The sequence below is a fragment of the Bufo bufo genome, chromosome 6, assembly GCF_905171765.1.
Source record: "Bufo bufo chromosome 6, aBufBuf1.1, whole genome shotgun sequence".
NCBI lineage: Eukaryota > Metazoa > Chordata > Amphibia > Anura > Bufonidae > Bufo > Bufo bufo.
Window position 1 is genome coordinate 4,977,823 of NC_053394.1, and position 16,952 is coordinate 4,994,774.

General features: G+C 51.8%; 1 protein-coding gene across 2 annotated transcripts in view; it reads right to left on the reverse strand.

Annotated features, from left to right (window-relative positions):
* LOC121005278 (alpha-2-macroglobulin-like protein 1) overlaps window positions 1–16,952 on the reverse strand; it is a 234,254-nt gene that overhangs the window by 74,371 nt on the left and 142,931 nt on the right. For both annotated transcript variants that reach the window (XM_040437916.1, XM_040437917.1), the window contains exons 22-23: window positions 14,446–14,567; window positions 14,161–14,212 (exon numbers count right to left, since the gene is read on the reverse strand). In XM_040437916.1, coding sequence (XP_040293850.1) covers window positions 14,161–14,212; window positions 14,446–14,567 — 174 coding nt within the window. The remainder of the gene's footprint in view (window positions 1–14,160; window positions 14,213–14,445; window positions 14,568–16,952) is intronic.

Consider the following 16,952-nt stretch of genomic DNA (forward strand, 5'->3'; position numbering starts at 1 on the left):
CTAGGAGGAGGTGACTGCACACAGGGACTCCATCTAGGAGGAAGAGACTGTACACAGGGACTACATCTAGGAGGAAGAGACTGCACACAAGGACTACATCTAGGAGGATGGGACTGCACACAGGGACTACATCTAGGAGGAAGAGACTGCACACAGGGACTACATCTAGGAGGATGGGACTGCACACAGGGACTACATCTAGGAGGAAGAGACTGCACACAAGGACTACATCTAGGAGGATGGGACTGCACACAGGGACTACATCTAGGAGGAAGAGACTGCACACAAGGACTACATCTAGGAGGATGGGACTGCACACAGGGACTACGTCTAGGAGGAAGAGACTGCACACAGGGACTACATCTAGGAGGAAGAGACTGCACACAGGGACTACATCTAGGAGGAAGAGACTGCACACAAGGACTACATCTAGGAGAATGGGACTGCACACAGGGACTACATCTAGGAGGAAGAGACTACACACAGGGACTATATCCAGGAGGATGGGACTGCACACAGGGACTACGTCTAGGAGGAAGAGACTGCACAGAGGAGCTACATCTAGGAGGAAGAGACTGCACACAGGGACTACATCTAGGAGGAAGAGACTGCACACAGGGACTACATCTAGGAGGAGGAGACAGCACACAGGGACTACATCTAGGAGGAAGAGACTGCACACAGGGACTACATCTAGGAGGAAGAGACTGCACACAGGGACTACATCTAGGAGGAAGAGACTGCACACAGGGACTACATCTAGGAGGAAGAGACTGCACACAGGGACTACATCTAGGAGGAAGAGACTGCACACAGGGACTCCATCTAGGAGGAAGAGACTGCACACAGGGACTACATCTAGGAGGAAGAGACTGCACACAGGGACTACATCTAGGAGGATGGGACTGCACACAGGGACTACATCTAGGAGGAAGAGACTGCACACACGGACTACATCTAGGAGGATGAGACTGCACACAGGGACTACATCTAGGAGGATGGGACTGCACACAGGGACTACATCTAGGAGGAAGAGACTGCACACAGGGACTACATCTAGGAGGAGGAGACTGCACACAGGGACTACATCTAGGAGGAAGAGACTGCACACAGGGACTACATCTAGGAGGATGGGACTGCACACAGGGACTACATCTAGGAGGAAGAGACTGCACACAGGGACTCCATCTAGGAGGAAGAGACTGCACACAGGGACTACATCTAGGAGGATGGGACTGCACACAGGAACTACATCTAGGAGGAAGAGACTGCACACAGGGACTACATCTAGGAGGAAGAGACTGCACACAGGGACTACATCTAGGAGGATGGGACTGCACACAGGGACTACATCTAGGAGGAAGAGACTGCACACAGGGACTACATCTAGGAGGATGGGACTGCACACAGGGACTACATCTAGGAGGATGGGACTGCACACAGGGACTACATCTAGGAGGATGGGACTGCACACAGGGACTACATCTAGGAGGAAGAGACTGCACACAGGGACTACATCTAGGAGGATGGGACGGCACACAGGGACTACATCTAGGAGGATGGGACTGCACACAGGGACTACATCTAGGAGGAAGAGACTGCACACAGGGACTACATCTAGGAGGAAGAGACTGCACACAGGGACTACATCTAGGAGGATGGGACGGCACACAGAGACTACATCTAGGAGGATGGGACTGCACACAGGGACTACATCTAGGAGGAAGAGACTGCACACAGGGACTACATCTAGGAGGAAGAGACTGCACACAGGGACTACGTCTAGGAGGAAGAGACTGCACACAGGGACTACATCTAGGAGGAAGAGACTGCACACAGGGACTACATCTAGGAGGAAGAGACTGCACACAGGGACTACATCTAGGAGGAAGAGACTGCACACAGGGACTACATCTAGGAGGATGAGACTGCACACAGGGACTACATCTAGGAGGAAGAGACTGCACACAGGGACTACATCTAGGAGGAAGAGACTGCACACAGGGACTACATCTAGGAGGAAGAGACTGCACACGGGGACTACATCTAGGAGGAAGAGACTGCACACAGGGTCTACATCTAGGAGGAAGAGACTGCACACAGGGACTACATCTAGGAGGAAGAGACTGCACACAGGGACTACATCTAGGAGGAAGAGACTGCACACAGGGACTACATCTAGGAGGAAGAGACTGCACACAGGGACTACATCTAGGAGGAAGAGACTGCACACGGGGACTACATCTAGGAGGAAGAGACTGCACACAGGGACTACATCTAGGAGGAAGAGACTGCACACAGGGACTACATCTAGGAGGAAGAGACTGTACACAGGGACTACATCTAGGAGGAAGAGACTGCACACAGGAACTACATCTAGGAGGATGGGACTGCACACAGGGACTACATCTAGGAGGATGGGACTGCACACAGGGACTAAATCTAGGAGGAGGTGACTGCACACAGGGACTACGTCTAGGAGGAAGAGACTGCACACAGGGACTACATCTAGGAGGAAGAGACTGCACACAGGGACTACATCTAGGAGGAAGAGACTGCACACAAGGACTACATCTAGGAGAATGGGACTGCACACAGGGACTACATCTAGGAGGAAGAGACTACACACAGGGACTACATCTAGGAGGATGGGACTGCACACAGGGACTATATCCAGGAGGATGGGACTGCACACAGGGACTACGTCTAGGAGGAAGAGACTGCACACAGGGACTATATCCAGGAGGATGGGACTGCACACAGGGACTACGTCTAGGAGGAAGAGACTGCACAGAGGAGCTACATCTAGGAGGAAGAGACTGCACACAGGGACTACATCTAGGAGGAAGAGACTGCACACAGGGACTACATCTAGGAGGAGGAGACAGCACACAGGGACTACATCTAGGAGGAAGAGACTGCACACAGGGACTACATCTAGGAGGAAGAGACTGCACACAGGGACTACATCTAGGAGGAAGAGACTGCACACAGGGACTACATCTAGGAGGAAGAGACTGCACACAGGGACTACATCTAGGAGGAAGAGACTGCACACAGGGACTCCATCTAGGAGGAAGAGACTGCACTCAGGGACTACATCTAGGAGGAAGAGACTGCACACAGGGACTACATCTAGGAGGATGGGACTGCACACAGGGACTACATCTAGGAGGAAGAGACTGCACACAGGGACTACATCTAGGAGGAAGAGACTGCACACAGGGACTACATCTAGGAGGAAGAGACTGCACACAGGGACTACATCTAGGAGGAAGAGACTGCACACAGGGACTACATCTAGGAGGATGGGACTGCACACAGGGACTACATCTAGGAGGATGGGACTGCACACAGGGACTACATCTAGGAGGAAGAGACTGCACACACGGACTACATCTAGGAGGATGAGACTGCACACAGGGACTACATCTAGGAGGATGGGACTGCACACAGGGACTACATCTAGGAGGAAGAGACTGCACACAGGGACTACATCTAGGAGGAGGAGACTGCACACAGGGACTATATCCAGGAGGATGGGACTGCACACAGGGACTACGTCTAGGAGGAAGAGACTGCACAGAGGAGCTACATCTAGGAGGAAGAGACTGCACACAGGGACTACATCTAGGAGGAAGAGACTGCACACAGGGACTACATCTAGGAGGAGGAGACAGCACACAGGGACTACATCTAGGAGGAAGAGACTGCACACAGGGACTACATCTAGGAGGAAGAGACTGCACACAGGGACTACATCTAGGAGGAAGAGACTGCACACAGGGACTACATCTAGGAGGAAGAGACAGGGACTACATCTAGGAGGAAGAGACTGCACACAGGGACTCCATCTAGGAGGAAGAGACTGCACTCAGGGACTACATCTAGGAGGAAGAGACTGCACACAGGGACTACATCTAGGAGGATGGGACTGCACACAGGGACTACATCTAGGAGGAAGAGACGGCACACAGGGACTACATCTAGGAGGAAGAGACTGCACACAGGGACTACATCTAGGAGGAAGAGACTGCACACAGGGACTACATCTAGGAGGATGGGACTGCACACAGGGACTACATCTAGGAGGATGGGACTGCACACAGGGACTCCATCTAGGAGGAAGAGACTGCACTCAGGGACTACATCTAGGAGGAAGAGACTGCACACAGGGACTACATCTAGGAGGATGGGACTGCACACAGGGACTACATCTAGGAGGAAGAGACTGCACACACGGACTACATCTAGGAGGATGAGACTGCACACAGGGACTACATCTAGGAGGAAGAGACTGCACACAGGGACTACATCTAGGAGGAGGAGACTGCACACAGGGACTACATCTAGGAGGAAGAGACTGCACACAGGGACTACATCTAGGAGGATGGGACTGCACACAGGGACTACATCTAGGAGGAAGAGACTGCACACAGGGACTACATCTAGGAGGAAGAGACTGCACACAGGGACTACATCTAGGAGGAAGAGACTGCACACAGGGACTACATCTAGGAGGATGGGACTGCACACAGGAACTACATCTAGGAGGAAGAGACTGCACACAGGGACTACATCTAGGAGGAAGAGACTGCACACAGGGACTACATCTAGGAGGATGGGACTGCACACAGGGACTACATCTAGGAGGAAGAGACTGCACACAGGGACTCCATCTAGGAGGATGGGACTGCACACAGGGACTACATCTAGGAGGATGGGACTGCACACAGGGACTACATCTAGGAGGATGGGACTGCACACAGGGACTACATCTAGGAGGAAGAGACTGCACACAGGGACTACATCTAGGAGGATGGGACGGCACACAGGGACTACATCTAGGAGGATGGGACTGCGCACAGGGACTACATCTAGGAGGAAGAGACTGCACACAGGGACTACATCTAGGAGGAAGAGACTGCACACAGGGACTACATCTAGGAGGATGGGACGGCACACAGAGACTACATCTAGGAGGATGGGACTGCACACAGGGACTACATCTAGGAGGAAGAGACTGCACACAGGGACTACGTCTAGGAGGAAGAGACTGCACACAGGGACTACGTCTAGGAGGAAGAGACTGCACACAGGGACTACATCTAGGAGGAAGAGACTGCACACAGGGACTACATCTAGGAGGAAGAGACTGCACACAGGGACTACATCTAGGAGGAAGAGACTGCACACAGGGACTACATCTAGGAGGAAGAGACTGCACACAGGGACTACATCTAGGAGGAAGAGACTGCACACGGGGACTACATCTAGGAGGAAGAGACTGCACACAGGGACTACATCTAGGAGGAAGAGACTGCACACAGGGACTACATCTAGGAGGAAGAGACTGCACACAGGGACTACATCTAGGAGGAAGAGACTGCACACAGGGACTACATCTAGGAGGAAGAGACTGCACACAGGGACTACATCTAGGAGGAAGAGACTGCACACGGGGACTACATCTAGGAGGAAGAGACTGCACACAGGGACTACATCTAGGAGGAAGAGACTGCACACAGGGACTACATCTAGGAGGAAGAGACTGTACACAGGGACTACATCTAGGAGGAAGAGACTACACAAGGACTACATCTAGGAGGATGGGACTGCACACAGGGACTACATCTAGGAGGAAGAGACTGCACACAGGGACTACATCTAGGAGGATGGGACTGCACACAGGGACTACATCTAGGAGGATGGGACTGCACACAGGGACTAAATCTAGGAGGAGGTGACTGCACACAGGGACTACGTCTAGGAGGAAGAGACTGCACACAGGGACTACATCTAGGAGGAAGAGACTGCACACAGGGACTACATCTAGGAGGAAGAGACTGCACACAAGGACTACATCTAGGAGAATGGGACTGCACACAGGGACTACATCTAGGAGGAAGAGACTACACACAGGGACTATATCCAGGAGGATGGGACTGCACACAGGGACTACGTCTAGGAGGAAGAGACTGCACAGAGGAGCTACATCTAGGAGAAAGAGACTGCACACAGGGACTACATCTAGGAGGAAGAGACTGCACACAGGGACTACATCTAGGAGGAGGAGACAGCACACAGGGACTACATCTAGGAGGAAGAGACTGCACACAGGGACTACATCTAGGAGGAAGAGACTGCACACAGGGACTACATCTAGGAGGAAGAGACTGCACACAGGGACTACATCTAGGAGGAAGAGACTGCACACAGGGACTACATCTAGGAGGAAGAGACTGCACACAGGGACTCCATCTAGGAGGAAGAGACTGCACTCAGGGACTACATCTAGGAGGAAGAGACTGCACACAGGGACTACATCTAGGAGGATGGGACTGCACACAGGGACTACATCTAGGAGGAAGAGACGGCACACAGGGACTACATCTAGGAGGAAGAGACTGCACACAGGGACTACATCTAGGAGGAAGAGACTGCACACAGGGACTACATCTAGGAGGAAGAGACTGCACACAGGGACTACATCTAGGAGGATGGGACTGCACACAGGGACTACATCTAGGAGGAAGAGACTGCACACAGGGACTACATCTAGGAGGAGGAGACTGCACACAGGGACTACATCTAGGAGGAAGAGACTGCACACAGGGACTACATCTAGGAGGAAGAGACTGCACACAGGGACTACATCTAGGAGGATGGGACTGCACACAGGGACTACATCTAGGAGGATGGGACTGCACACAGGGACTACATCTAGGAGGAAGAGACTGCACACACGGACTACATCTAGGAGGATGAGACTGCACACAGGGACTACATCTAGGAGGATGGGACTGCACACAGGGACTACATCTAGGAGGAAGAGACTGCACACAGGGACTACATCTAGGAGGAGGAGACTGCACACAGGGACTACATCTAGGAGGAAGAGACTGCACACAGGGACTACATCTAGGAGGATGGGACTGCACACAGGGACTACATCTAGGAGGAAGAGACTGCACACAGGGACTCCATCTAGGAGGAAGAGACTGCACACAGGGACTACATCTAGGAGGATGGGACTGCACACAGGAACTACATCTAGGAGGAAGAGACTGCACACAGGGACTACATCTAGGAGGAAGAGACTGCACACAGGGACTACATCTAGGAGGATGGGACTGCACACAGGGACTACATCTAGGAGGAAGAGACTGCACACAGGGACTCCATCTAGGAGGATGGGACTGCACACAGGGACTACATCTAGGAGGATGGGACTGCACACAGGGACTACATCTAGGAGGATGGGACTGCACACAGGGACTACATCTAGGAGGAAGAGACTGCACACAGGGACTACATCTAGGAGGATGGGACTGCACACAGGGACTACATCTAGGAGGAAGAGACTGCACACAGGGACTACGTCTAGGAGGAAGAGACTGCACACAGGGACTACGTCTAGGAGGAAGAGACTGCACACAGGGACTACATCTAGGAGGAAGAGACTGCACACAGGGACTACATCTAGGAGGAAGAGACTGCACACAGGGACTACATCTAGGAGGAAGAGACTGCACACAGGGACTACATCTAGGAGGATGAGACTGCACACAGGGACTACATCTAGGAGGAAGAGACTGCACACAGGGACTACATCTAGGAGGAAGAGACTGCACACAGGGACTACATCTAGGAGGAAGAGACTGCACACGGGGACTACATCTAGGAGGAAGAGACTGCACACAGGGACTACATCTAGGAGGAAGAGACTGCACACAGGGACTACATCTAGGAGAAAGAGACTGTACACAGGGACTACATCTAGGAGGAAGAGACTGCACACAGGGACTACATCTAGGAGGATGGGACTGCACACAGGGACTACATCTAGGAGGAAGAGACTGCACACAGGGACTACATCTAGGAGGAAGAGACTGCACACAGGGACTACGTCTAGGAGGAAGAGACTGCACAGAGGAGCTACATCTAGGAGGAAGAGACTGCACACAGGGACTACATCTAGGAGGAAGAGACTGCACACAGGGACTACATCTAAGAGGAGGAGACAGCACACAGGGACTACATCTAGGAGGAAGAGACTGCACACAGGGACTACATCTAGGAGGAAGAGACTGCACACAGGGACTACATCTAGGAGGAAGAGACTGCACACAGGGACTACATCTAGGAGGAAGAGACTGCACACAGGGACTACATCTAGGAGGAAGAGACTGCACACAGGGACTCCATCTAGGAGGAAGAGACTGCACTCAGGGACTACATCTAGGAGGAAGAGACTGCACACAGGGACTACATCTAGGAGGAAGAGACTGCACACAGGGACTACGTCTACATCTAGGAGGAAGAGACTGCACACAGGGACTACATCTAGGAGGATGGGACTGCACACAGGGACTACATCTAGGAGGAAGAGACGGCACACAAGGACTACATCTAGGAGGAAGAGACTGCACACAGGGACTACATCTAGGAGGAAGAGACTGCACACAGGGACTACATCTAGGAGGAAGACACTGCACACAGGGACTACATCTAGGAGGAGGAGACTGCACACAGGAACTACATCTAGGAGGAAGAGACTGCACACAGGGACTACATCTAGGAGGATGGGACTGCACACAGGGACTACATCTAGGAGGATGGGACTGCACACAGGGACTACATCTAGGAGGAAGAGACTGCACACAGGGACTACATCTAGGAGGAAGAGACTGCACACAGGGACTACATCTAGGAGGAGGAGACGGCACACAGGGACTACATCTAGGAGGAGGAGACGGCACACAGGGACTACATCTAGGAGGAAGAGACTGCACACAGGGACTACATCTAGGAGGATGGGACTGCACACAGGGACTCCATCTAGGAGGATGGGACTGCACACAGGGACTACATCTAGGAGGAAGAGACTGCACACAGGGACTACATCTAGGAGGAAGAGACTGCACACAGGGACTACATCTAGGAGGAAGAGACTGCACACAGGGACTACATCTAGGAGGAGGAGACGGCACACAGGGACTACATCTAGGAGGAAGAGACTGCACACAGGGACTCCATCTAGGAGGAAGAGACTGCACACAGGGACTCCATCTAGGAGGAAGAGACTGCACACATGGACAATATATTTAGGAGGAAGAGACTGCACACAGGGACTACATCTAGGAGGATGGGACTGCACACAGGGACTACATCTAGGAGGAAGAGACTGCACACAGGGACTACATCTAGGAGGAAGAGACTGCACACAGGGACTACATCTAGGAGGAGGAGACTGCACACAAGGACTACATCTAGGAGGAAGAGACTGCACACAGGGACTACATCTAGGAGGATGGGACTGCACACAGGGACTACATCTAGGAGGAAGAGACTGCACACAGGGACTACATCTAGGAGGATGGGACTGCACACAGGGACTACATCTAGGAGGAAGAGACTGCACACAGGGACTACATCTAGGAGGAAGAGACTGCACACAGGGACTACATCTAGGAGGAGGAGACTGCACACAAGGACTACATCTAGGAGGAAGAGACTGCACACAGGGACTACATCTAGGAGGATGGGACTGCACACAGGGACTACATCTAGGAGGAAGAGACTGCACACAGGGACTACATCTAGGAGGAAGAGACTGCACACAGGGACTACATCTAGGAGGAGGAGACTGCACACAAGGACTACATCTAGGAGGAAGAGACTGCACACAGGGACTACATCTAGGAGGATGGGACTGCACACAGGGACTACATCTAGGAGGAAGAGACTGCACACAGGGACTACATCTAGGAGGAAGAGACTGCACACAGGGACTACATCTAGGAGGATGGGACTGCACACAGGGACTCCATCTAGGAGGAAGAGACTGCACACAGGGACTACATCTAGGAGGAAGAGACTGCACACAGGGACTACATCTAGGAGGAGGAGACTGCACACAAGGACTACATCTAGGAGGAAGAGACTGCACACAGGGACTACATCTAGGAGGATGGGACTGCACACAGGGACTACATCTAGGAGGAAGAGACTGCACACAGGGACTACATCTAGGAGGATGGGACTGCACACAGGGACTACATCTAGGAGGAAGAGACTGCACACAGGGACTACATCTAGGAGGAAGAGACTGCACACAGGGACTACATCTAGGAGGATGGGACTGCACACAGGGACTCCATCTAGGAGGATGGGACTGCACACAGGGACTACATCTAGGAGGAGGAGACTGCACACAGGGACTACATCTAGGAGGAAGAGACTGCACACAGGGACTACATCTAGGAGGATGGGACTGCACACAGGGACTACATCTAGGAGGAAGAGACTGCACACAGGGACTACATCTAGGAGGATGGGACTGCACACAGGGACTACATCTAGGAGGAAGAGACTGCACACACGGACTACATCTAGGAGGAAGAGACTGCACACAGGGACTACATCTAGGAGGAAGAGACTGCACACAGGGACTACATCTAGGAGGATGGGACTGCACACAGGGACTACATCTAGGAGGAGACTGCACACAGGGACTACATCTAGGAGGAAGAGACTGCACACACGGACTACATCTAGGAGGAGGAGACTGCACACAGGGACTCCATCTAGGAGGAAGAGACTGCACACAGGGACTACATCTAGGAGGAAGAGACTGCACACAGGGACTACATCTAGGAGGATGGGACTGCACACAGGGACTCCATCTAGAAGGCTGGGACTGCACACAGGGACTACATCTAGGAGGAAGAGACTGCACACAAGGACTACATCTAGGAGAATGGGACTGCACACAGGGACTACATCTAGGAGGAAGAGACTGCACACAGGGACTACATCTAGGAGGATGGGACTGCACACAGGGACTACATCTAGGAGGAAGAGACTGCACACAGGGACTACATCTAGGAGGAAGAGACTGCACACAGGGACTACATCTAGGAGGAAGAGACTGCACACAGGGACTACATCTAGGAGGATGGGACTGCACACAGGGACTCCATCTAGGAGGAAGAGACTGCACACAGGGACTACATCTAGGAGGAAGAGACTGCACACAGGGACTACATCTAGGAGGAGGAGACTGCACACAAGGACTACATCTAGGAGGAAGAGACTGCACACAGGGACTACATCTAGGAGGATGGGACTGCACACAGGGACTACATCTAGGAGGAAGAGACTGCACACAGGGACTACATCTAGGAGGATGGGACTGCACACAGGGACTACATCTAGGAGGAAGAGACTGCACACAGGGACTACATCTAGGAGGAAGAGACTGCACACAGGGACTACATCTAGGAGGATGGGACTGCACACAGGGGCTCCATCTAGGAGGATGGGACTGCACACAGGGACTACATCTAGGAGGAGGAGACTGCACACAGGGACTACATCTAGGAGGAAGAGACTGCACACACGGACTACATCTAGGAGGAAGAGACTGCACACAGGGACTACATCTAGGAGGAAGAGACTGCACACAGGGACTACATCTAGGAGGATGGGACTGCACACAGGGACTACATCTAGGAGGAGACTGCACACAGGGACTACATCTAGGAGGAAGAGACTGCACACAGGGACTACATCTAGGAGGATGGGACTGCACACAGGGACTACATCTAGGAGGAAGAGACTGCACACAGGGACTACATCTAGGAGGATGGGACTGCACACAGGGACTACATCTAGGAGGAAGAGACTGCACACACGGACTACATCTAGGAGGAAGAGACTGCACACAGGGACTACATCTAGGAGGAAGAGACTGCACACAGGGACTACATCTAGGAGGATGGGACTGCACACAGGGACTACATCTAGGAGGAGACTGCACACAGGGACTACATCTAGGAGGAAGAGACTGCACACACGGACTACATCTAGGAGGAGGAGACTGCACACAGGGACTCCATCTAGGAGGAAGAGACTGCACACAGGGACTACATCTAGGAGGAAGAGACTGCACACAGGGACTACATCTAGGAGGAAGAGACTGCACACAAGGACTACATCTAGGAGAATGGGACTGCACACAGGGACTACATCTAGGAGGAAGAGACTGCACACAGGGACTACATCTAGGAGGATGGGACTGCACACAGGGACTACATCTAGGAGGATGGGACTGCACACAGGGACTCCATCTAGGAGGATGGGACTGCACACAGGGACTACATCTAGGAGGAAGAGACTGCACACAGGGACTACATCTAGGAGGAAGAGACTGCACACAGGGACTACATCTAGGAGGAAGAGACTGCACACAGGGACTACATCTAGGAGGATGGGACTGCACACAGGGACTACATCTAGGAGGAGGAGACTGCACACAGGGACTACATCTAGGAGGAAGAGACTGCACACAGGGACTACATCTAGGAGGATGGGACTGCACACAGGGACTACATCTAGGAGGAAGAGACTGCACACAGGGACTACATCTAGGAGGATGGGACTGCACACAGGGACTACATCTAGGAGGAAGAGACTGCACACAGGGACTACATCTAGGAGGATGGGACTGCACACAGGGACTACATCTAGGAGGAAGAGACTGCACACACGGACTACATCTAGGAGGAAGAGACTGCACACACGGACTACATCTAGGAGGAAGAGACTGCACACAGGGACTCCATCTAGGAGGAAGAGACTGCACACAGGGACTACATCTAGGAGGAAGAGACTGCACACAGGGACTACATCTAGGAGGATGGGACTGCACACAGGGACTCCATCTAGAAGGCTGGGACTGCACACAGGGACTACATCTAGGAGGAAGAGACTGCACACAAGGACTACATCTAGGAGAATGGGACTGCACACAGGGACTACATCTAGGAGGAAGAGACTGCACACAGGGACTACATCTAGGAGGAGGAGACTGCACACAGGGACTACATCTAGGAGGATGGGACTGCACACAGGGACTACATCTAGGAGGATGGGACTGCACACAGGGACTCCATCTAGGAGGAAGAGACTGCACACAGGGACTACATCTAGGAGGAAGAGACTGCACACAGGGACTACATCTAGGAGGAAGAGACTGCACACAGGGACTACATCTAGGAGGAAGAGACTGCACACAGGGACTACATCTAGGAGGATGGGACTGCACACAGGGACTCCATCTAGGAGGAAGAGACTGCACACAGGGACTACATCTAGGAGGAAGAGACTGCACACAGGGACTACATCTAGGAGGAGGAGACTGCACACAAGGACTACATCTAGGAGGAAGAGACTGCACACAGGGACTACATCTAGGAGGATGGGACTGCACACAGGGACTACATCTAGGAGGAGGAGACTGCACACAAGGACTACATCTAGGAGGAAGAGACTGCACACAGGGACTACATCTAGGAGGATGGGACTGCACACAGGGACTACATCTAGGAGGAAGAGACTGCACACAGGGACTACATCTAGGAGGATGGGACTGCACACAGGGACTACATCTAGGAGGAAGAGACTGCACACAGGGACTACATCTAGGAGGAAGAGACTGCACACAGGGACTACATCTAGGAGGAGGAGACTGCACACAGGGACTACATCTAGGAGGATGGGACTGCACACAGGGACTACATCTAGGAGGAAGAGACTGCACACAGGGACTACATCTAGGAGGATGGGACTGCACACAGGGACTACATCTAGGAGGAAGAGACTGCACACACGGACTACATCTAGGAGGAAGAGACTGCACACAGGGACTACATCTAGGAGGAAGAGACTGCACACAGGGACTACATCTAGGAGGATGGGACTGCACACAGGGACTACATCTAGGAGGAGACTGCACACAGGGACTACATCTAGGAGGAAGAGACTGCACACACGGACTACATCTAGGAGGAGGAGACTGCACACAGGGACTCCATCTAGGAGGAAGAGACTGCACACAGGGACTACATCTAGGAGGATGGGACTGCACACAGGGACTACATCTAGGAGGATGGGACTGCACACAGGGACTACATCTAGGAGGAGGAGACTGCACACAGGGACTACATCTAGGAGGATGGGACTGCACACAGGGACTACATCTAGGAGGAAGAGACTGCACACAGGGACTACATCTAGGAGGATGGGACTGCACACAGGGACTACATCTAGGAGGAAGAGACTGCACACAGGGACTACATCTAGGAGGGGTCTCACCGTCGGAGATGATCAGGGAGTTGTGCGTCTTTACCACTGAATTGCCTTCAGGCTGAAAGAAAAGAGATGACGTCATTGTTCTTCCTGATGCTGCTGTTGTCGCTGCAGCTCCTTTGGTTGTCAGGGTCTGTAGCCAACTCATAAGTGACAACTAATATGGCCGCACCACAATAACCAGAAATACACAATAACGGGACTGCGGGGGAAGCTCTGCGCACATACAGGACAATGAGGGAGGGGCAGGGTGACTGAGCCAGTCCTGCCCATCCCCCACCTCAGACTCACCACCACCAGAACAGACCGGATTAATGCATCTCTGACGCCTTTTTTGGGGATCACCGTATTCTGCTCCCCACAAAGATTTAGACCCTTTACAGCATTAGCGACGACGGAAATATTCATCTGTCCTGGAATATGAGCAAAATATTGTCAGATCTTCTCAAAGCCTTCTGTAAGGGGCGGGGCCGTGACAACCTCTCAGACATGATATTAAATCAGTGATGTCATCAGCAGGGGGCGGGGCTGTGACTACCTCTCAGACAGGATATACAGGCAGGTTGTCAGCAGTAATAGATGTTCCTGTAGTATAAGGTGTGTGGATCTCATGTCTGATCACATGTCATTATATCAGTGATGTCATCAGCAGGGGGCGGGGCTGTGACTACCCCTCAGACAGGATATACAGGCAGGTTGTCAGCAGTAATAGATGTTCCTGTAGTATAAGGTGTGTGATCTCATGTCTGATCACATGTCATTATATCAGTGATGTCATCAGCAGGGGGCGGGGCTGTGACTACCTCTCAGACAGGATATACAGGCAGGTTGTCAGCAGTAATAGATGTTCCTGTAGTATAAGGTGTGGATCTCATGTCTGATCACATGTCATTATATCAGTGATGTCATCAGCAGGGGGCGGGGCTGTGACAACCTCTCAGACAGGATATACAGGCAGGTTGTCAGCAGTAATAGATGTTCCTGTAGTATAAGGTGTGTGATCTCATGTCTGATCACATGTCATTATATCAGTGATGTCATCAGCAGGGGGCGGGGCTGTGACTACCTCTCAGACAGGATATACAGGCAGGTTGTCAGCAGTAATAGATGTTCCTGTAGTATAAGGTGTGTGATCTCATGTCTGATCACATGTCATTATATCAGTGATGTCATCAGCAGGGGGCGGGGCTGTGACTACCTCTCAGACAGGATATACAGGCAGGTTGTCAGCAGTAATAGATGTTCCTGTAGTATAAGGTGTGTGATCTCATGTCTGATCACATGTCATTATATCAGTGATGTCATCAGCAGGGGGCGGGGCTGTGACTACCTCTCAGACAGGATATACAGGCAGGTTGTCAGCAGTAATAGATGTTCCTGTAGTATAAGGTGTGTGATCTCATGTCTGATCACATGTCAGTATATCAGTGATGTCATCAGCAGAAGGCGGGGCTGTGACAACCTCTCAGACAGGATATACAGGCAGGTTGTCAGCAGTAATAGATGTTCCTGTAGTATAAGGTGTGTGATCTCATGTCTGATCACATGTCATTATATCAGTGATGTCATCAGCAGGGGGCGGGGCTGTGACTACCTCTCAGACAGGATACACAGGCAGGTTGTCAGCAGTAATAGATGTTCCTGTAGTATAAGGTGTGTGATCTCATGTCTGATCACATGTCATTATATCAGTGATGTCATCAGCAGGGGGCGGGGCTGTGACTACCCCTCAGACAGGATATACAGGCAGGTTGTCAGCAGTAATAGATGTTCCTGTAGTATAAGGTGTGTGATCTCATGTCTGATCACATGTCATTATATCAGTGATGTCATCAGCAGGGGGCGGGGCTGTGACTACCCCTCAGACAGGATATACAGGCAGGTTGTCAGCAGTAATAGATGTTCCTGTAGTATAAGGTGTGTGATCTCATGTCTGATCACATGTCATTATATCAGTGATGTCATCAGCAGGAGGCGGGGCTGTGACAAACTCTCAGACAGGATATACAGGCAGGTTGTCAGCAGTAATAGATGTTCCTGTAGTATAAGGTGTGTGATCTCATGTCTGATCACAGGTCATTATATCAGTGATGTCATCAGCAGGGGGCGGGGCTGTGACTACCTCTCAGACAGGATATACAGGCAGGTTGTCAGCAGTAATAGATGGTCTGTAGTATAAGGTGTGTGATCTCATGTCTGATCACATGTCATTATATCAGTGATGTCATCAGCAGGGGGCGGGGCTGTGACTACCTCTCAGACAGGATATACAGGCAGGTTGTCAGCAGTAATAGATGTTCCTGTAGTATAAGGTGTGTGATCTCATGTCTGATCACATGTCATTATATCAGTGATGTCATCAGCAGGGGGCGGGGCTGTGACTACCTCTCAGACAGGATATACAGGCAGGTTGTCAGCAGTAATAGATGTTCCTGTAGTATAAGGTGTGTGATCTCATGTCTGATCACAGGTCATTATATCAGTGATGTCATCAGCAGGGGGCGGGGCTGTGACTACCTCTCAGACAGGATATACAGGCAGGTTGTCAGCAGTAATAGATGTTCCTGTAGTATAAGGTGTGTGATCTCATGTCTGATTACATGTCATTATATCAGTGATGTCATCAGCAGGGGCGGGGCTGTGACTACCCCTCAGACAGGATATACAGGCAGGTTGTCAGCAGTGATAGATGTTCCTGTAGTATAAGGTGTGGATCTCATGTCTGATCACATGTCATTATATCAGTGATGTCATCAGCAGGGGGCGGGGCTGTGACTACCTCTCAGACAGGATATACA